The sequence below is a fragment of the Callorhinus ursinus genome, unplaced genomic scaffold, assembly GCF_003265705.2.
Source record: "Callorhinus ursinus isolate GAN/ISIS: 27379988/994484 unplaced genomic scaffold, GSC_fseal_2.0 scaffold6, whole genome shotgun sequence".
Classification (NCBI taxonomy): Eukaryota; Metazoa; Chordata; class Mammalia; order Carnivora; family Otariidae; genus Callorhinus; species Callorhinus ursinus.
The window spans coordinates 72,246,421-72,269,387 of NW_027397068.1; the positions used below are offsets into that span (position 1 = coordinate 72,246,421).

Sequence of the window (22,967 nt, forward strand, 5' to 3'; positions counted from 1 at the left end):
TTGGAATAGTTTGAGAGAAAAAAATGTTAACTCTTCTGTAAACGTTTGGTAGAATCACCTGTGAAGCCATCTGGTCCTGGACTTTTATGTGTTGGGAGTTTTTTGATTACTGATTTAATGTCCTTGCTGGTAATTGGTCCGTTCAAATTTTCTATTTCTTTTGGATTCAGTTTTGGGAAGTTATATGTTTCCAGGAATTTGTCCATTTCTTCTAGGTTGTCCAATTTGTTGGCATATAATTTTTCATAATATTTGCTTATAATCCTTTGTATTTCTGTGGCACTGGTGGTTATTTCTCCTCCTTCATTTCTGACTATTTGAGTCCCCTCTCTCTCTCTCCTTTTTTTTTTATGAGTCTGGATAAACGTTTATCAATTTTGTTGATCTTTTGATCTGTTTTTTAGTTTCCATTTCATTTATTTCTGTCTAGTCTTTATTATTTCCTTTCTTCTACTACTTTTATGTCTTGTTTGTTCTTCTTTTTCTAGCTCCTTTAGGTATAAGGTTTGGTTATTCATTGGAGATTTTTCTTGCTTCTTGAGGTGGACCTGTATTGCTATAAACTTCCTTCTTCAAATAGCTTTTGCTGCATCCAAAGGTTTTGAACTGTTGTGCTTTCTTTTTGTGTGTATGTGTGTTTTCATTTTCATTTGTTTCCATGTACTTTCTAAATTTATTCTTTTATTTCCTGGTTGACCCACTCATTGTTTAGTAGCATGTTATTTAACCTCCATGTATTTGTGGTCTTTCTAGATTTTGTGTGTGTGTGTGCATGGTTGACTTCTAGTTTCATAATGTTGTGGGGAAAAAAATGCATGGTATGATTTCAATCTTTCTGAATTTGTTGAGGCTTGTTTTGTGGCCTAATATGTGATCTATTCTGAGAATATTCCATGTGCACTTGAAAAAATTTTGTATTCTGCTGTTTTAGGATGGGATGTTCTGAATATATCTGTTAAGTCCATCTGGTGCAGTGTGTCATTCCAAGTCATTGTTTCCTGGTTGATTTTCTGTTTAGAGGATCTGTCCTTTGATGTAAGTGGGGTGTTGAAGTCCTTTAATATTACTGAGTAGCTCCTTTATGTTTGTTATTAATGGTTTTATATATTTAGATGCTCCCATGTTGGGTGCATAAATATTTACAGTTGTTGTATCTTCCTGTTTTATTGTCCCCTTTATTATTTTGTAGTGCCCTTCTTTGTCTCTTGTCATAGTCTTTGTTTTAAAGTCTATTTTGTCCAATTTAAATTTTGTTACTCTGGCTTTCTTTTGATATCCATTTGCATGATGAATGTTTCTTCATCCCCTCACTTTCAATCTGCAGGTGTCTTTAGGGCTAAAATGAGTCTCTTGTAGGCAGCATATAAATAGGTCTTGTTTTTATCCATTCTGTCACCCTATGTCTTTTGATTGGTATGTTTGGTCCCTTTCCATTCAAAGTAATTATTGATAGATATGTATTTGTTGCCATTTTATTACTTGTTTTGTGGTTGTTTCTGAAGATTTTCTCTGATTCTCTCTTGTCTTTCTCTCTTTCATGGTTTGCTGGTTTTCTTTAGTGATATATTTGGATTTCTTTCTCTTTATTCTTTGCATATTTATTAGTGGTTTTTGATTTGTGGTTACTACTAGGTTTGTATATAACATCTTCTGCATATAGTAGTCTATATTAAGTTGATGGTCATTTAAGTTTGAACACATTCTTTACTCCTCTCCCCTCCATGTTTTAGATACATGGCATCGTATTTGACATCCTTTTATTTTGTGAGTTCCTTGGCTTATTTTTTTATAGAAATATTCATTTCTACTGCTTTTGTGTTTTCTACCTTCATACTGTCATTTTTATCTTTCCCCTCAAAAATGTCCCTTTAGTATTTCTTGCAGGGTTAGTTTAGTGGTTATGAACTCCTTTAGTTTTTGTTTGTCTGGGAAACTCTTTATCACTCCTATTCTGAATGATAGTACTCGCTGGATACGATATTCTTGGCTGCAGGCTTTTCCCACTCAGCACTTTGAATAATCATGCCACTCTTTTCTGGCTTGGAAAGTTTCTGCTGAAAAATCTGCTGATAGTCTTATCAGGTTTCCTTTGTATGTAACTGTCTTCTCTTGCTGCTTTTAATATTTTTTCTTTATCACTAGATTTTGCCAATTTAATAACAATACATCTTGGTGTGGATCTGCTTTTGTTGGTTTTTGGCAGGGGGAAGGTCTCTGTGCCTCCTGGATCTGGATTTCTGTTTCCTTCCCCAGATTTGGGAAGTTTTCAGCTATTATTTCTTTCTTCAGATAAATTCTCTGAAGAATTTATCTCTCTCTTTTCTTCTGGGACTCCTGTAATACAAATGTTATTATATTTGATGGAGTCACTGAGTTCCCTAAACTTATTCTCTGTTTTGCATAATTCTTCTTTCCCTCTTTTGTTCAGCTTGATTACTTTCCATTACTCTGTCTTCTAGGTTTTTAATTCATCCCATTGCTTCTTCCAACGTGCTGCTCCTTCCATCAAGCATGTTTCTCATTTCGTTTATTGAGCCCTTTATCTCTGCTATGTTATTTCTTATCTCCACGTTAATGGTCGCACTGATGTCTTCCACTCTTTTATCAAGTCTGATGAGTATCCTTATGATCACTGCTTTAAATACTCCATCAGGCATGTGACTTATATCTGTTTTGCTTAGATCCCTGGCTGTGGCCTTGTTCTATTCTTTCATTAGGGACAAATTCATCTATCTTCTCATTTTGTCTAAGTCTCTCTGCCTCTTTCTCTGTGTTAGGAAAGTCAGCTATGTCTCCTGCTCTTGAGAGTAATGGCTTTATGAAGAAGAGGTCCTGTATTACCCTGCAGTACAGAGTCCCCTATTCAGCAGGGCCTGATGATTCTGGGAGTACCTTCAATGTGAGTTGCGTGTGCTCTGCTCTTGTGTCCTGTATTATTATCCTTCAGGCCGTCCACCTGCAGAGGCTCTCTTTGCCTTTTGTGAGCAGTGTTTGGTCCCTGGCCTGAATGTGTGAGTTTTCGCTAGGTGTGCTCTGGTCTGCTTGTGAAATGAGACCTGTCACTACCACTACCAGAACTGAGGCCCTTCAAAACTCCCAGGTCAGAAGTTGTGGTGCTGGGAGGTGTTTGGGCTGGTCTTCTAGTGGGGGCCTGCCATGCTGGGACTGAAGCAATTGTAACTCGGAGGGGTGGTGCTTCCAGAATGAGGGGTAGGGCTTGGTATAAGCAAATTAGGTAGCCAGTGTCGGGCTTGTGCTGCTTCCTGCAGGTAGCCCTGTGCTTATGCTGAGGGGTGGAGGTGGGAAATGATGCCTGCCAGTTCTTTTGTTCCTGGAATGGTCTCTGTGAATGCTGTCTCTCTGGGACACACTGAGATGAGTGAATAACCTCCTCATTGTGTGCTCCAGGTGCTCTTCAGATCACTGTTTCCATACTGTATGTCATGGCTGTTTGCCCAACCTTCTCTCCAAGGGCAGCCTCAGTGTCCTCCAGACTCTCCCAGAGCCAAGCCCACTGACCTTTAAGCTCTAGGCTTTAAGGCCTCCTGGTTGTCAAAAGTCACCAAATTTGGCCCCTCTCACTTTCTAAACCAATTGCTATGGGGATTCATTTTTCGCATGTACTCCCCTGTGTGCTAGTCTGTCTCTTGGCCTTCTTTGTGGACCGTGGCTCCCTCCCCACCACAGTAGCCATGATCTGTTTCTCTTCCAAGATGCATCTCTGCACTTCTTACCTTCTTCATTGTGGCCTCTTCTCCCCCTTTTGGTTGTAGAGTTTGTTCTGCCTGTCTTCAGGTTGATTTCTGGAGTATTCAGAATATTTGAGAGTTATCTAGTTGTATTCATGGGACAAAGGGAACCTAGGGTCCTCCTACTCCACCACCATCTGTCCATCCCCTTCATCACACTTCTTAGATTTGCTTCATTCTCTCCATCTATAGGCTGGCCCTGTTGGCCCAATACTCTTTGTTATTCTTTATTGGGCTTCCTTCCACCAGCCTCTACTTGCCCGGGGATACCACACATAGTCCCAGCTTCATTCATCATTGGAATGAAACTTTCCAGGGCCAGTGTTGAAGAGAAGTAAAGGGACAAGCATCTTGGGTGGGAATTAGCTTCTAAAGATGGCTTATAATTTGAAAAGCCGTCACAATTACTCTGGAAAATCCTGTGCATTATCTATAAAATACAATGGAGTTTGTCATTTGTTGACAAACATCTCTTAGTGGCCTTGATATTTATTTTGTAAATGCTGTAATGATACTGAGAGCAGAGAGATGCTTTCAGCAAGAGGCTCTGTCAGCTGAGGGACAGTCCCAAGGCTCCCCCTCACACATGAACTGCAGAACCACCTGTATCCTGTCTCTATGCCTCTTACTCTGCTCTTAAGTCTGTGTTTTTCTCATGCCCCTGCTCTTTTGTTGTATTTAGTGCAGTCCATAATGTACACTCAAAAGTGCCAGGGCTCCATGTGGACATAGTCAGTATTTAGCAAGCAACATTTTGACCATAGCACTTTGCAGGCTAGTAGCCTGCAATATTTGTTATGGTAGTGCTTATGATCTAGCACCTGCATTCGTGATCGGCAAATGAATACCTTCCCTTCAAGACCCCTACTCCACAACCCCACCTAGTCACCCATTTGTTATTACATTCCACTGGTGAAGTAAAAATTTTTGTTTCTACCCCTCCAATTTTAAAATCATCTTTTCAAATCTAAAAGTCTTGGCTCCCCTGGTTAAATCATGCACTCCTTTCCTTTAAAACACTGCTTTAAAATAACATTCTAGGAATAACCTTGTGTCATTCAATCATTCCAGTAATTCAAGCAGTATTTACGTACTTCCTCCTTTGTTATGCATGCCATATGTGTATGTATATTCCTGGAAGCATAGATGCATATTATATGCTTGCTTTCAGTGTTTCGTAGCTTTACTCTTCTCTCTTTCTTGCCCACCACCCCCCCCACACACTTTTGCTTGATCTGACTCTCCCATTAAATAATAAACTCCTTGCAGTAGAGACAGTGTCTTCTGCTTCATCTCACATTCTTCATGGTACCTTATTATTCATCTTTGTGTATCTGAGCAATATCTTAAGCTATAGGCATTCTCCGTTTTTCTAACTGAGACGTAAAAGCCAGTCGTCTTTGTTTTTCAGCTTCCATTTCTACAGCGGATCATGCATGTTTGGAAATGTTGAGCCAGCTGAACATCTTCAATAATTTGTAACATGATCCTGGGCCATGTTTCAGAAAAACATCAGTCATTATGGAAAACCATTCCACTCACCCACGGCTCACTCTCAAGACAGAAAATACAAGGGGAATAATTGAAAATTCACTTGAGCTGGACCAACTGTACAATTTACGAATATCCTTGGTTTTCCAAATGGCTGTCTTTTACCTTTTCTCTAAACTTCTGCTCGGGATTTTTTTTATAGTTTTGTTAAATATCTCTGGAGCTAAGGCCCTAATTCTTTGGCGACATCTTGCCGTCATTTTTTTTTTCATGTCCATTTGGACATCTCTACTTAAGAAAATGAACCATACCACCGTGTTGGTGGCTGCCAACTGTGGTTTTTATGTGACGAGGTGGAAGCTTTTGACAATGATGCTGAGTTGACGTATAATGCATCTAGTTTTATGTAGTTCGAGATGCTTCAAAATGGCAATCAGGTGGGACAAATTCTAATGGCCAATTTTTTGAAAGATTTTATTTATTTATTTGACAGAGAGAGACACAGCGAGAGAGGGAACACAAGCAGGGGGAGCGGGAGAGGGAGAAGCAGGCTCCTGGCTGAGCAGGGAGCCCGATGTGGGGCTCGATCCCAGGACCCTGGGATCACGACCCGAGCGGAAGGCAGACATGTAACGACTGAGCCACCCAGGCACCCCTACTGGCCAATTTTTTTTTTTAAAAGAATACACTTTCTTACATCTGGAAGTTACTTTTACTTGGAGCCAAGATGGTGCTATTTTAGGAAAATTATGCCTGACTTTATCTGAGCTTAAGAAAAAAAAAAGAAAAAAGAGCACTGAATCACTCAGTACGATGTTTACTTTTGCCAGAAGACCTAACTGACATTCAAGAAGCGATCCCAGTTTGCAGGTCATGGACGTGATTTCTGTGGCCCGCTGCACGCACAGCAGTATTCCAGTACTTCAAGAATTACACTCCACAGCGAGAATCCAGCAAAGAAATGCTATCCTTTTTCTTGTTCTTCTTTACCCTGGGATGCAAAAGTTATACAAATTATTCATTTTCGATCTGACTAAAAATAATAAGGAAAAGAGGCAAATGTGAACCCAGAATGAGGAAAAACAAGACCATGTTCTCAAAAGTTAAATTGACAAGGGAAAGAAAATAGTACCCAAGGAAGCAATGGCAAGATAGCCCCAAACTGGATGGTGTGAACCTGAAAACTGTCCGATTTGAACCAACCCAGAAGTAATTCCTCCTGGATCTAAGAATATTGACATTGGAATGACCTAAGGAAAATTATGTCTTAATAGTTGTTCTTGAAATGACAGTCCTGAGCCCTGAAAGGTGTTGATGATTTACAACCTCTGTCCTGCTGACATCCATTGGCCCCATCAGAACACACCGAGGGCCACCACCTCAATGGCGAAGCTGGTGCTGGGGCATCTCACAGGCCCTGGGCTGCGGGCTTCCCACCAGAGAGGGTGGAAGGTTAGAAGGGAGCAGTGAAGCACAGGGAAGTCATTTTGGTGTGGTTTGCCAAGGTAGCATGTGGGAGAGGCAGGAAGTCACCCTGCTTCCAGAACATGTGATCGTGGCAAGATGGAGGGGGTAGGGGGATGAAGGCCTGATGAATAAGGGAGCCCGCAGTTGGGGGGATTTTTGTCCCCACCCTGAGCAGCCGTCTCCCACCCTCCTGCTTTCCGAGAATGTGTGTTCTCAGGCCTATGACCTGCTGGACCTGGGCCCTTCCCACAGGCTCCTGAGAGCTGCCTGGGCTGGTGGGTGAGTGGGCACTGTGTGCAGAGGGGAGGTCAGAAGGCTCTTTGTGCCAGAGAGTGGGTGTGTTGGGGGAGATGGCTTTCTTCTGACCCCCAAGGGATGTTCTGAGTGCCCTTCCCTGAATGTAAAGGAAGAGGAAGTCTGGGTTTTGTGTCTGGATTCTAATGCTCTTCCTTCTGAGAAGGCTGGGCGGCCCTGGCCTGGTGACTGACCTCTGTGGAAGAATGGTGGGGACTGAATACCATGCCCGGGGCACGGGTCCCTGCTGCGGAGAGGAAACCTTTCTCTCCTCTTTCTTCACTAGATGAATTCTCAGGACTGGAGACTGATACTGCAATACCCACGGAGGAGGCGTACGTTATCTATGATGAAGGTACAAGCTGATTTTACACAGTTTGGATTTGGACAATTTCTCTCACTTTAATTACTAAGTGGATGATCTCAATTTTCTGAGTTTCCCTCAGAACTCTGAGCTGCATGGCAGTGCTCAAGGAAGGTGGTTGTACACCAGCTTCCAAGTTAGCGCCCAGTACATATTTGATCCAAGGGAAAACAGTGGGCTTCATATGTGAATACAGCCTCCAGACAAGCCTCTGTGCCCCCCTTCTCTCCCCGCCCCCCGGAACTCTGGAGCTGCTTGTCTGGGCCTCCACTTCCACTGCCATTTGTGAAAAGACTTGGTTCAACCCACAACTACGCTTCCTCTGTTGGCTCCTCTCATTGTTCCCTTTTCTCTCCTTTTCTAATTATGTAAGAAAATGCAGTGCTATGGGGGCTCCTGGATGGCTCAGTCAGTTGAGCATCCAACTCTTCATCTGGGCACAGGTCATGATCTCTGGGTTTTGAGATCGAGCCCCGCCTCAGGCTCCGCACTGGGCATGGAGCCTGCTTGAGATTCTCTCTCTCCCTCTGCCCCTCCCACTGCACCCCACCACCACCCTCCCCCCACTCGTGCACATGCCCATGCTCTCTCACTCGCTCTGTAATAAAAAAAAGAGAGAGAGAAATGCTGTGCTATGCAAGTGTCTTTATCACAGAATCTTTTCAAGCAGGAGTAAGCTTATAAGATTAAGAATGCAATATGCTGGGGCGCCTGGGTGGCTCAGCGGTTAAGTGTCTGCCTTTGGCTCAGGTCATGGTCCCACGGTCCTGGGATCGAGCCCTGCATCGGGCTCCCTGCTCTGCGGGAAGCCTGCTTCTCCCTCTCCTGCTCCCCCTGCTTGTGTTCCCTCTCTCGCTGTGTCTCTCTGTCAAATAAATAAATTTTAAAAATATTAAAAAAAAAAGAATGCAATATGCCTTGGGTAGAATCTAGAGCCAGTGCAGTTAGTCTACATACGACTCTGTGACCCTGTGATGGTTCTGTGTTTCATAAATTGCCTCTGCAGTTTTCCTGGGGGCATCTTGTCCCCACCGCAGGGCTGGTCTTTGATACTCAGGATATTTTCCCTTTTGTGCTTCCTTTCTGCTGTTACCTGCACCTCCAGTGGCCTCAGAACACCGTTGTGAGAATAATGTCACCTTTGATGCAGTCGTAGTAAAGTTTGATACATTGGTTTCATCCCGCAGTTTAAGAAAAAACTGACTTAAAAGAAAAACAACAGATGTCAGAAGAAAAAGAAAAGTTTCTTAGCACCTTTGAGAATACTAAGCTCTTTTCTTATTTTCTTATTATCTTTGAGCGGTTGAAAGGGAGCAGAGTCTTCTTTTTTTTAAATGTTAAAGGATTAGTTTTTTTTATTGGATTCATCCCACCCTCTCCCCAGAAAAGAAGCCCATACACAGAAGGTAAATTTTTTTAAAAATCAAGTTTATTTTCTGATGTGAATCTTTTATGGCTCTAAAGGAGAAAATTAGGCAGAGCCTGTCCGGGGGCCAGTAACAGGAGCATGCGAAACTGGATGAATTCTAAGGTTCTGTCCAGCTCTGATTGTAAGACCTCATTTTTCTGCGCATATGTGTTTCCTTTTCCTCTTCCTTTCATCTGCAGCTGCTTCTCTGAGGGGACTGAGGTAGAAGGAATACTGTTTCATTGGGACCAAATTACGTTCAAGCACAGCATTTATTTTGGCAGTGTGTGTGCGCGTGTGCTTTAGTTTTGAGTTGAATGTTGAGAAGGTATCTCTTGGGCGTACATGGTGCCCCTTTTCTGGAAAGGCCCAGTGCAAAGCCTTCATATCATTTCAGATTATGAATTTGAGACCTCGAGGCCACCGGCTACCACCAGGCCCTCCACCACAGCTGCGGTGTCCGAGGTCATCCCGCCGGAAGGCTCCATTAGCTCCTTTCCTGAAGAAGAGTTCGATCTGGCTGGAAAGAAACGATTTGTTGGTAAATAGGACTTCCTTAATAGGAGAAACGAGGATTTTTAACCTTTTTCTTTGAGGAAGAGCGTAACTAATTTCTTGGCCTGGCTGAGGCCGCGCATTTGGAGCAGAAGCTTTCCCAGAGCGAAGTTTCCATTTGGAGTGACTCTGAGTCAGTCTGGCTTGAAGGCACATTAGCTTGCTTTCTGCAGGAGTCAGGGGAGGGGCTTGTGCAGGAGAACGTTTGGTATCCAACGGAATAGAGCTTTGAGAGGCTGCCTCATGTAGACCAAGGGTAAGGAACACTTGTAAACATCTTCAGGACCAGAGAACATGACTGTTTTTGTTCTAGCAACTTTTCCAAGATGGGGCTTCCACTGAGACTCACCTATACGTTGTTAAGTTCTTCCTCAAAGATGAGCAGTTTACCGAATTGAGCTACTGGTGCTTCTTATGGTACCACAGAGCCAAAGCTGGTTTTCTTCCATTGTTTCCTGTAATTTTCATTAGCCTCGGGGACTGGGGATCCTAGAATTTTACTTGACTCTTCTTTCTCAGTTATTAAACAATTTCAAGAGGAAATTCTATTTCGCTTAACTGTGCTTCACTCCCTTTGGGAGTCTTCTTTTCCCATGCACTTAATGAACTTCACTAACGAGACAGTTAGATTAGTATTATGGAGTGGAAAAAAATATTACCAAGTAGAGACAGGCAAAAGCTTAAACTAATATAACACTTCTCTGTTTCCAAAACAAATGTTCTGCCATAAGCAGAGAATAGTGCTTGCCAGCCAAGATATAGTATTGAGTGTCTAAATCTCATGTGCTTGAAGAACAAGAATATTAATTTGAGGTAGCATTCCTGAGGCAAGCGCTAATGCTGGCCCCTGGCATTAAGCAGGCTGGCTGAATTTGCTGAACGTTCTGGTTGTCCTCTCTGTGGCTCCCCGACAGAAATGAAAATGCTTTCAGCACTATCGTTTGCTGTTCCACAGAACTTTTCTCAAGACTGAAAGGCTTACTATTGTCCGGCTATTTTCCTATGTCCGTAACTCTACAAAGCATAGTAGATTACTCTCCAGAACTTCCTGATTAGATCCATCAACAGGCTCTCAAGGCCTCGTTTTATACAAATTTTGGGAAAATAGAGAGTCTAAAAATTGCTTTCAGTCCCACCAAGAATGAGAACCTATACCAAAAGATGCAATGGAACATTTAGAAAGTACTAGAAATTGTTACTTGAAAGCACTTGAGAATCTTGCATGTATGAAGCCCCAGCTCCAATTCCTTGACATTTCTATTTTCTTACAGAGCATATATAATAAAGAGGTGTGGGCTGGAGGTAGAGTCTCCTGTTTGACTTGAGCTTCATGGGCCCTCTCAACATCAGTAGGCTCAGCTGGAACATGGGATATCGGTCCATGTCCTGTTTTATTCCCAGGGCCCTTGTATCCACTGAGATAATGTGTGTAGAAAACCTTGAACCTGTCTGTAAATGTGAGCAGCTGTATTGTACTTAGCAGTAATGTTGTAAAGGCTGTTCAGGCCTGGCCTTGTGTAAATATCCCCGATGGTTATGGGTATCTCTGAAGCTCTAGGGAAGGCCACCCAGGACTGAAGGCTAGAAGCTGTACATCCTGATCGGGGTATTTTTTTTTTTTTTTTTTTCTGGTTCCAAGAGAGTCTAAGGAGTGAATGGTGCCGAGAGAGCTCTAGTTAAGTGTCAGCTAGGCCTAATTCATACCTTTCCAAATGTCTGGGCATACAAATGGCAGAATGCCGCAGACTTATACTACATTGAATTATGGTTTGGGGGACTTTCAAAATTACTTTGAAGACATAGTCATTGATGTTGATGGGGCAACAGGATCTTTTGAAACTACCAGATTGGAAAGATGTGTGGGTCCATTAAGGAGAGCTAAGGATGTGGTTCTGGGTTTAGCATCGGGCTGATGGCACTGGAGCCTCTGTCTAGCAGGGAAAGACTGAATGGTAGGTCTGCTCCATGGGGTAGACGTTATGTTTCTGCCTCTAGAGAAAGCTTTCAACAATACAATTGGCTGTCTGTCTTCTTTTCCAGCTCCTTATGTGACATACCTAAGTAAAGACCCATCAGCCCCGTGTTCTCTGACTGATGCTCTGGATCACTTTCAAGTGGACAGCCTGGATGAAATCATTCCAAATGACATGAGGAAGAGTGACCTGCCTCCTCAGCATCCCCCCCGCAACATCACTGTGGTCGCTGTGGAAGGCTGCCACTCATTTGTCATTGTAGATTGGGACAAAGCCACCCCAGGAGATGTGGTAACAGGTGTGTTCAAGGCAGATGGTCAGAGTTCTCTTTGATCTGTAGGTGGAAAATATCGGTCCCAGGATGTCTCCAAAGCATCTCAGACTCAGCATATCCAAAATCAAACTCATGACCCTTCTGATTCCCAAACCTGCTCATCTGCATTTCCTGTCTCAGAGAATGACCACACTCCCTAACTCATTTCTGTAAGCATGGGATTGTCTTCAAATCTTCTTTAATTTCCCCCACCATATTCAATTCATCACTGAATCCTATAAATTTTACCTTCCAGGTTTCTCATGAATCCATCCATTTCTCTCCATTAACAACCAAGTTAACCTGAGCTGTTGCCACCTGTCACTTGGATATTACAGTAGCCGGCTGGCTAGGCCACCCGATCCACACCCCCCATAGCTGACCCATTTCACACTGCACCAGAAGGGGGCATTGAAGGCAGTCTGATTGTGCCACCCTGTAATGTTTTTCCCTTTCTTTTAGAATGAAAAGCAAAAACCTGAATGACCTAAGGGCACTGAATATTTTCTCTGCTCCGTGCTTCTTTAGCTTCATCTCATGCTTTAACGTCTCTCTAAGACTCAGTTTTCTCATGTGTCAAAATGGGGATAGTGATGCTTACATACTAGGAGCAGGAGAATTAGTCAAAATAAAACTTGGTTGAATGTGCTTGGAATGTTTGGCACATGGGAAATACCTGACGGATGTTTTCTTCCTTTGTGTATAACATAGGAGACTGTAGAGGATATGCTGAGCCATGACTTCACTTGGCCTTCTGAGGCCTCCTTGAAGGCTGGGCAGGTGTCAGGGCCCACTGGGGTCCATTCATAGCAGAAAAGGCAGAAGGAGTTGCCTGACTACTGTCACTAGACATCGAGGTCAAGGGCAGGCACAGATCTTCAACAACTAGCAATCAAAGGAGAGCCTTCACCAATTGGGTGAAGAGACCACTGCGAGTCTGGGGTCTTTCAGTCCCACACATGTGTGCGAGTGCATGCACGTGCGCAGACACACACACACACATATACACACACACACACGCATGCACAGCATTCACCATCAACAGTTTTGTCGTTTCATGTAAGGACAATTGTATATATTTCTGCCAGGAAATTCTTAAATACTTGTGTGCAGGTCACTGCTTTTTCTTCCGCCGCCTTTTACTCTGTGCTGTCAAGGTTGGTCAAGGTGATTAGTTCTGAGGAAATGTGGGAAATAAAGAGAAGGAAGAGAAGTAGGGAACCAGTAGTTGTCAAGAAGTGTGTTTAATTTTGTTATCCACATCTGAATTCACAAGGAGGTACCAATGTTATACCCAGATGCAACATGCAGCTTGGTCCTGTTCTTGAACTTTTCCCTCGGACGGCAATGCCTCTGTGCCATGGCCTCCTCCCCATCCTCCTCCATCGGGCATGCCTCTTGGGTGATGTGGTTCCTTGATGCTCAGTGGGTCCTTCTCTATCTCCTCTTGCAGGTTACCTGGTGTACAGTGCATCCTATGAAGACTTCATTAGGAACAAGTGGTCCACTCAAGCTTCCTCAGTAACTCATTTGCCCATTGAGAACCTGAAGCCAAACACAAGGTATGATGTGTCAGTCATTAAAGAGAGAGAGAGAGAGAGAGAGAAACCTGTGTGTGTGGTCACAGGTATCCTCAGGTTGAAAGTGAAAAGATCAATGAAAAGGTCTTATGATTTCTTTTGTAGTCTGTTTACTTTTCACAGAATATCAATGAATACCCACCATCTGTCATTATATTTCTTTTAGAAGAAATTACTGTTTCTATTATAGTTGTTAGTCTATTGTGTTTATATTTTGTTACCAATTTTCCAGAGACTAAACAGTACCTACCTCTGGGGAAAGAAAGGTTGTTCTGTGTGTTGAAAGGGACTTGGATCCATGTGCAGTCACCCAGGTGGTGTTATCAGGCAGCACAACCTTCATATGTGACATTAATGGGGCAGCAATTGCTAAACATATTAGTTAACTGGTACTCACATTCTATGATGTGGAAGTTCAGACCATTTAGAAAGATGCATTTTACACATTAATAAGGTTACAAACATGTCTTCCTAAGCTGGGCGGTGGTTGGCTGGCCAGAGGCCCATCTGGGAGCCAGAGTTTGTGACACTCCATGTGAAATCTACAAAACTTGTTCCCACAGTTACAAAGAGAGTGAGTGTACATTTCCTCTTTCACGCTATCTGGTTTTGATAGTAACGATCATCAGGAAAGCTTTCCGGTGAAAATGGGCAAAGCACATGACGGTCAAGCATGGTGTGCGTGTAAACCAGCTCTCTGGGGAAAAAGAAGTCCCTGGTTTATGGTGCTTACCATTTTCTGTAGTGTGAACATTCCCACCATGGCCAATTCCAGCCTTCCAGGGGGCCTGACGGATTCTTGAATATTTAATGATTGTCTCTTTCATGCCCGTGCAAATGAGTCCAGCACCCCCAAGGTCACATCAAGCCCCATATTTATGGAGCAAAGAGCTCTAAATGGTGTGTCTGTGGGTCTGCGGTCTCTCATTTCCTGTATAGTTAGAGGAACATGGAGAAGGTTGAAACAAAATACTCTCCTTAAACAGAAATGTGCCGAAAGGGCATAGAAACTAGTTAATGGGCATGGGTACTGAGACACTTCTGAACTAGCTGAGAACTTTCCTCAGGGCATTGAAGGTGCCATGTGGGCTCATCTGAGCTAAATGTTCACAAACTATTATCAATTTGAGGATTTGGCAAATAAAAAGCAAGGAGCGAAACAGGAACCTGAGGAAGCACTTTTCTTTATGTTTCCCTAATCGTGAGGAAAGATGGATTAATTAAAGCAAACAAAAACAACACATTTAAGACAGTGGAGTCAACACCCAATTTTCTTTACTGTGTGCAGAGTGACGGTGCTTCCCCAGCACAGCCTCAGCATCTCAAAGCTGAAAGAGGCACGGGAGAGGTTTTGCTGCATAGCTCCTTGTGGTAGAACTTGAATCCCCGTCTCCTGACACCCCCCACCCTTCTGGCCAATGTTCTTTCTACAACTTTTGCTGCTGCCAGGCTGATCTTGAGTTTTGAATGTCAGGAGATGGTTATGTAAGATGAAGGTGCATTCATTCTTTCAGCAGTTATGAAGGAGTGCCCCCAATTCCTTCTATATGTACTTGGTGTTTGCTCTGCACCAGGCACTAGGTTATGCACTGAGGGTAGAATGGGGGTTCGGAGCAGGAGTCGGGGGATGTGGTCGGGGAGGTGCGCTATAAAATACAGAGGAACTGTCCTCACAGAGTTCACAGTTTGGTAGAGACAGCTTGTTTAGCAACAGCGTAAATATACTCACCAATCCATACCCTGAGGGAGACTTTTTTCCTGAGCTTATGGGGAGGGGGTGGGGCGGTCAGGTGAGCTTCCCTGGGGAAATAGATGAGCAGTGGTGAACTTGGAAGAAGGTGGCTGGGGTGAGGCCAAGTTGTTCTGGGCAGAAAGGATGTCTAACGGCATGGTGTGTTCTAGGAAGGAAAGGAGGCCAGGACGGTGGGAGGCTGGACAGGCTAGTCTCATAGGGCCTTGGGAGTCCCTTGTGGCTTCTGTCCTACCCTCCACCTACATTTAGTGCCCTGATAACCAGGCTGGAAACAGCAGGTTCTACTGTAGCCTTTTCTCTGGGATGCCTGCTCGATTATTCCTGCTTCTGATGGAGGGCGCTGGTGGGGGCACAGAACACTCGGGGCTCCTCTACACAGATTTCCTCAAAACCCCTGTGAATAGCCTGATGGAAGGATGCTCATTGTTTCCCTGCTTTACACTGATACAGAGCATCTCCAGAGGGCCCACGTTAGTGGTCCAGGTCCGTCTTCCACAGAGACTGTGTGTCCCTGTTGTTAGCACCGTCCTCAGGCTTCTCGGGAACCTACCTCCGAGTCCCTGTAGGAGACACAAGAAGTCAGTCCCCTCAAGATGAGCTAGAATGTAAGACACCAGCTTTGGTTCTTTATAACTCAATCTTGTGTTTGACTTTACATGGCGTGGCCCACCTTGTTCACCCAACTCAGTCCCAGACCACTTTCTGGAATCTGCGTATTTCATCCACACTTCAAAGCACAAAGATTGAGACTGGGGGGGGGGGGTTGTTCAAAAGAAGGTACAAGAGCTTATGTAAGAAGGAAAGGCATGGATTGCTCTTGTTACTTGGGTGAGGCAGATACTATTCAGAGTATGACATCTGTATTTTAGTTTCTAGAAGAAGTTTAATGTGGTCTGGAAAATGGGAACCTTACTTTCCCCCATAATTTCGTGTTTTTCAGCTTCATGTATTTAAATTTGCTTTGACACATTAGGTGAGGTTCAAATGGAATTATGTCTTTGGAATTGGGCTGTGTGGGCTTCGTTAGAGGACAGAGGCACTGTGTGAACAGAGAAAGTAGATGAGGAGGGACAATTGGGTTTCAGTGGGGAGACAGAATTGATACAGCAAAGGAATCAGACCGGTCGGGCATCCTGTACCCTCTCCATAATCGTAGAGCCGTGATTCCCTCTGTGGACCTTGGGAACTGGTGTCAGGACCACTTGAGCAATGGCTTAAGAAATGCTCAGCAGAAATGTCTCATGTAGCCTCTGAGGATGTGTCATTCCTTAGGTTTTGATTTCCCTTTTTAAGGGGAAAAAAAAGTATCTGTAAAGTTTGACCGGTATCGTTGATGTATGCCAAACCCACTGCCTGCAGAATTTTGCCTTAAATAACTCCATAACCACTGAGTAAAAGTATGCATAATTGGGAAAACACGGACTGCTGAGCGAATTATTTGGAAACTCATATGTTCTTAATTGTGCATATCTTTTTTTAAAATGAAATTTTAAAAGGATTCTCTTCTAAATGAGATGTGAATGACTCTTGAAAGGCTGAAAAGAAGACTAAATTTACCAAATGAGCCTTTCTTTGCTCTCTGTTTAATCAAACCCAAAGTCAAATATTTCAGTGTAACTGTGAAGCCTGAGGCTGCCCTGGGTGATTTTAGGAGCTCCAGAGGCTTGGCCTCAGGACAGTGGTGTAACAGACATACGCCTTCGTTCTCCGAATAAATAATTTACCTTTTGAAAATTTAGTGCATTTTAATTAGTGCATAGAACCTGTGTGCCAAGACTGACATAGGAAAAGACTTGTTAGGAACTCTCTGAAATGGCAGAGAGCCACCCCTGACAGGGGTTTCTTGCCCTTTTCTTCACCTGTGAGTAGCTCAGGGCTTCGAGAGCACAGATAACGTCCGGTGTCCCAGAGGTAAAGGAAACCCCAAAGATTAACCGTGGATGTAGTGGGTCACAGCTGCGGTGTTGGTCTCTAATATTACTTAACCACCCCTTTTTGTCCTGTATCTCATAAGAGCACAGAGTAAGATGTTTGGGGACTCCCCACCCGTTCAGCCTATCAGTCTCCCTCTAGACAAACAAGTACATTCTCTGTTCCAAGACAAGGATAAATCTGACAGCAAAACCTCTCCCAGCCTTTTCCACTTACCCTTCTTGGACTCGCTTCTCTCTCCTGGAGGCACAGAAGCTCGAAACTCAGTGACTTTTAAAGCTCCAGAGCCAACCATAGCACTTGTCATGTGCCCAAAACATCATTGTCATGTTCATTTCACTGAGGAGGCCAACCTCGGGACTGGCTCCCCTTCCTTCCACCAACAATGACTTGCATCATTGCTGGGTCAAACATCCTGCTTTTTTTTTTTTTTAAGATTTATTTATTTATTTGAAAGAGAGCGAGAATGAGAGAGAGAGAAAGCACATGAGAGGGGGGAGGGTCAGAGGGAGAAGCAGACTCCCCGCCGAGCAGGGAGCCCGATGCGGGACTCGATCCCGGGACTCCAGGATCATGACCTGAGCCGAAGGCAGTCGCTTAACCAACTGAGCCACCCAGGCGCCCCAACATCCTGCTTTTTCATACGGAGTCCAGTGATAAGAATTAGGTTAAGTTTGAATTTTGCTCTGTAAGTGTTTTGCTGCTCCAGTTTCTCCCTCTTGAGCTGTGGGACTCGTGGGGTGAGAGCAGGATGAGAGAGGCCCCCATCCACATGGAGCCATGCAGCCCGATGCCCTAAGGAACATATGCTCTCTACGTGGCTTATTTGCCCGATATGCTCCTTCTGATGCCATCAGCCACGTGAGTCAATGCTGTGAATTGTATTATTTTGAAAAGTTATTGGAAAATGCGGACGTTCAGAAAAAATATGAATAGCAGCGCTGTATGCATTTGTTACAAAATAACACTCAAACCCTGCCACAGAGTAAGTGCTCAATAGTTTGGGAATCTGTCTTATTACACAGAAATTAAACAAGCTTCTCTTTCAAAAAAAAATGTTTTCTTCCCATTTCAGGTATTATTTTAAAGTTCAAGCCAAAAATCCACATGGCTATGGACCCATCAGCCCTTCAGTCTCATTTGTTACAGAATCAGGTATCTGCGACTTCACATTCTCATTTTTTCCCTTTTCTCAAAGACAAATAATTTGGAATCATGACTACAATAGAATAAAAACTGAAGAAGTCAAGTCCTTATTTTTCTATTTAGTGAGTTCATATGGGGTATCACTTTATAAAATAAACATCGTTTTCTTTGTGCTGTGTTAAAAATCTGGATAATAAAATTAAAAAAGTAATCTTCATTGGAACTGCCTGGGAAGTGGAAAGGTCACATTCCAATGAAAGGAAAAAATCTAGTTTTCAACCATGTGGGAAAGATAAGTTTGAATCTGTCTGTAAAAGATTTAGTTGCAGAGCTAATTTTGTTAAATTAAAAACAGCTGAAGAGAATAAATGTCATGTGGCCTGAGAGGCATTTGCTTCTTCCAATTAGTCAGGTCTCCAAGATGGTTCTTTCACTAGGAGACAAAGATGTCCTAATACGGAGAGTTTAATTAGAATACTACCCAATCTTATAAGCAGTGTTACTCGGAGGATGGCCCTGCTCTGGGGGATGCTGGTGTACAGAGCTCTCCAGCCCTCTGTAAGATGCTCCTGTGGTCATGGTCCGACCAGTATGCCCAGAGCTGGCCATGGCGACAGTCCTGGGTGAACAGCCTTTCCACACAGGAAACCACACTGGGAGCTGGTCCCTATACCTCTAAGCCAGGCCACCTTCAGAGGTCGGGCTGAACCAGCTGTGCATTAACCTTGCTCTAGCTTCTATTTGGTTAGATTATTTCCACATATAGCTTGATCCCAGAACACTGATCATTGGAAGATATTTTTAAGTGTGATGCTTTGAAATCTACCGAATCACAATAAGTGGAAAAAAAATAAAATCTTTTGTGAGGATATGCTTCATATTGGAAATGTTGGCAAAGGACCTCAAAAGTGTTTTCATTTAAAAAATGTGTTCCTCATTAGTAAGTAAGAAAGAGTCAAAGAAAACCATTTTCAAGGGTTAATTTGTTAAAGTAGGGGACGGGTCTATGTTCATGGCTACATTTCCTAAAAAGAGAATGGACCTTTGGCGACTATCAGAATTAACATGATAAAAGACTGTAGAAAAAAAAATTCAAATCTAGAAAGCTTTAAGAAATTGGCCCCAAATCTGAGAATAGAAATATAAATGTAATTTCTGAGACTGCAGTATAAATTGAAAAAGACAGCTCTCTGCTATCCCCCTCCCAAGGAGAGCCCCACCATGCTCCCACCTTATCCTTTTGTGGCCTCCAAAGGGTGGGTGACAGCATTCCAGGGCCCCCCATGCAGACCTCTTTTACCATAAGCTCCCTGGAGATCCTCATGCCTCTGACAATTGACAGTTGTCAAAAATTGACAATTTGACAATTACTTGAAATTTGACAGTTATTTGCTCTGGCCATCTTCACTTTATTCAGTCGGTTTGTTCAAGTTTCTCCTTCACTTTTCACAATGCTGCTGTTGTGCAACAGGAAAATTATCAGGTAATTGCCAAACATAAAAATACACAAAGTAAATGCGTATGTCAGCACGGGCTGCAGCATGGGGTCAACTTTCCATGTTGTTTGTGTTGTGCTGTTGTTCCATATGTCCCCCTCTCCTCCAGCCTGGAGCATTTGAGATTTTTTCAGCAGACTATTGAAACTTAAGAGCAGGAGAGCAAAATGAGCGTTTACACTTACAGCTAACAGTAGGTCGCTCTTCTGTGGGAGTGAATGAATGGTCTGTACAAAGGAGCAGCTCAAGGGAGATTTGGGGTGATGGAAATATTCTGTATCCTGATTGTAGTAGGGTTCTGTGAATCAGTGCATGTGTTGAAACTCACAGGATATTTACCATAAAAGAGTAGTTTTACTCCATGATAATTTTTAAAAAAAAAGAGAATTATTTTATAAAAGTGAACTTTTTCTAAAACAGAATTCCTTAAAAGCTAGTTCCATATTTTCTTTTTTTAAAGATTTATTTATTTATTTATTTAAAAATGTATTATGTTATGTTAGTCACCATACAATACATCATTAGTTTTTGATGTGGTGATCCACGATCCATTGTTTTCATATAACACCCAGTGCTCCATGCAGTACGTACCCTACTTAATACCCATCACCAGGCTAACCAATCCCCCTCCCCTCTAGAACCCTCAGTTTGTTTCTCAGAGTCCATAGTGTCTCATGGTTCGTCTCTCCCTCCGATGTCCCCCCTTCGTTTTTCCCTTCCTTCTCCTAATGTCCTCCATGTTATTCCTGATGTTCCACAAATAAGTGAAACCATATGATAATTGACTTTCTCTGCTTGACTTATTTCACTTAGCATAATCTCCTCCAGTCCCATCCATGTTGATGTAAAAGTTGGGTATTCATCCTTTCTGATGGCGGAGTAATATTCCATTGTATATATGGACCACATATTCTTTATCCATTCATCTGTTGAAGGGCATCTTGGATCTTTCCACAGTTTGGCTATTGTGGACATTGCTGTCATGAACATTGGGGTGCATATGGCCCTTCTTTTCACTACATCTGTAGTGTCTTTGGGGTAAATACCCAGGAGTGCAATTGCTGGGTCATAGGGTAGCTCTATTTTTAAATTCTTGAGGAACCGCCACATTGTTTATTTTTAGAGAGAGAGAGAGAAAGAGAGTTGGGGGTAGGGGCAGAGGAAGAGGGAGGGAGAGACTCTCAAGCAGTCTCCTCGCTGAGCCCTGAGATCACGACCTGAGCCAAAACCAAGAGTCAGATGTTTCACCAACTCTGCCACCCAGGTGCTGCCATATTTTCTTAAGTGGCATTACTTGGGCCAAGATATAGAGATGTTTTACATACAGCTTTTCTGAGATGCAAGTGGCATACAGTAAGCTGCACGTAAGTGTACAACTCAGTGGGTTTTAAAGTATGTTTACCCCCTTGAATCCATCACCACAATCACACTAGTGAACATCGTTGTTACCCCTACATGCTCACTGCTGCTGTGCAACCCAGCTCCCCTGCTGGGTTGTGGGCATCTTTTCCCCTGTTAACAGGGAACTACTCATCTGCTGTCTGTCACTTTAGATTAGTTTATACTTTCTAGAATTTTATATAAATGAAATCATACAGTCTGAACTCTTTTGTCTGGCTTCTTTCCCTCAGCAAAATCATTTTGAGATCCATCCATCTTTTGTCTTATAAATAGTTCATTCTCTTTAATTACTTTAGCAATATTTCATCATATGGCTGTGCCATAACTTACCCATTCACTTATTCATGGACATTTGAGCTGCTTCTACTTTTTGGCTATGACAAATAAAACTGCTATGAACATTCATGTATAAGTGTTTGCATGGACATGTGTTTTAATGCCTCATGGGTAAATACTTAGGAGTGGAATGGATAGATCATGGAGTAGGTATATGTTTACCTTTTTAAGAAACTACCAAACTGTTTTCTCAAGATAGACACATCTTTAAAAATGACGAGTATTGAATTATTCTGTTATACCCCAAATCAAAATCTTACTATATTGACCCACAATGTCTGTATAAATATCAAGGCAGTTTAGCTAGAAAAGGATACTTTTCAAAAGGAAATGCTTAGAAATTAAAAACTAAGGAAAACTTTGGCATCGCTTGAATAAACTATATTTGTATCTATTCCAGGGAGCTCATTGGTTAGTGCTCTCTGCCACGATAAACATTTCAACAATTGCATGGTTGTGAAATAGGATAGTGAAGTCAATTATTTCTTTCTCATTTTACAGACAATCCTCTGCTTGTTGTGAGGCCACCAGGTAAGTTTCTCTTCTTGACAAACTTGACATTCTACTAATCAAGTGGGATAGTGAATATGAGATTGCTATGATTGCTCACAGGTAGAAATGCTAGACCGTTTTTGCATTTTTATGATTTTCTGATAACTTCTTTGGTTTCCTTGCCCCCTTTATCTTGATCTAGGGAAAAGAATGGTCTGGAAATTTTTTATAGGACCCTAGCAGCCAATATCTATAAAAGAAAATATTATAGGGTGGCCAATATCTATAAAATAGATAACTTTATTTACTTAATCCCTTTAAATATTTTAAATGGCTGAAAAGGTAGCAAAATGCATTAAATGTACAACAAATTTTTACTTTGTTTTCAAACAAACTGTGAAAGTCCTATTTCTTAAGTTCAAGACAGGTCTTAGGAGGGCTGAGAACAGCAAAAGTCTATGCTGAGGGACTTCCGGAGGGGACAGGTAGGGTAGCGTATCCAAAAAGAGCAAATATGCCGTTATATCTTATTTTCCTTGAAGCTTAAAGGCTTTTTCTTACTTCAAGAATCCCTTATAGAAATGCAAATACTTTAAATATGTTCAGGTAAAAGGAGCTCCTCAGTTGTACTTCGGTGCCAAGAAAGAAGGGGAATGAGAGAAAGAGTGCCCACCGGGGAGGTAGGAAAAGCCCTGAGAGGAGGGAAAGGGCCAATGAATAAGTCAAATTCTCTGATACTTTGTGTGAGAATAGACATCGTGGAATGCCATGGTTAAGAGAGTGTGTCTTGTGTTGTCAAGGTGGTGAGCCCATCTGGATCCCATTTGCTTTCAAACATGACCCTAGCTACACCGACTGCCATGGCCGGCAGTATGTGAAGCGGACGTGGTATAGAAAATTCGTGGGAGTTGTTCTTTGTAATTCACTGCGGTATAAGATCTACCTTAGTGACAATCTGAAAGGTAGGTCTTTGAGAATGGTGTGGTATGAGAAGGTATGGAAATTTTTTTATTTTATCAGGTACTAATTTGACATTTATCAGGTACTAACTTGACATAGCAGGTGCATCAGAATGTATTTGAGCTGTGGACCCATCATGTCTCACTGTGACTTGAACACAAATCAGTTTTTCAGGCTCCACTTTGGAGTTACTAGTTTTTACTTTGACACTGAGAAATATATATCTATAATTTTTAAAAATCCACTACATTTTAGAA

The 22,967-nt window shown here is 42.6% G+C and overlaps 1 protein-coding gene across 2 annotated transcripts in view; it reads left to right on the plus strand.

The window, feature by feature from the left end:
- The window catches only part of FNDC1 (fibronectin type III domain containing 1), a 99,567-nt gene that overhangs the window by 71,201 nt on the left and 5,399 nt on the right, over positions 1 to 22,967 (plus strand). For both annotated transcript variants that reach the window (XM_025866416.2, XM_073894177.1), the window contains 7 exons: positions 7,288 to 7,356; positions 9,171 to 9,314; positions 11,369 to 11,599; positions 13,068 to 13,176; positions 17,955 to 18,034; positions 21,760 to 21,789; positions 22,551 to 22,712. In XM_025866416.2, the coding sequence (XP_025722201.1) occupies positions 7,288 to 7,356; positions 9,171 to 9,314; positions 11,369 to 11,599; positions 13,068 to 13,176; positions 17,955 to 18,034; positions 21,760 to 21,789; positions 22,551 to 22,712 (825 nt within the window). The remainder of the gene's footprint in view (positions 1 to 7,287; positions 7,357 to 9,170; positions 9,315 to 11,368; positions 11,600 to 13,067; positions 13,177 to 17,954; positions 18,035 to 21,759; positions 21,790 to 22,550; positions 22,713 to 22,967) is intronic.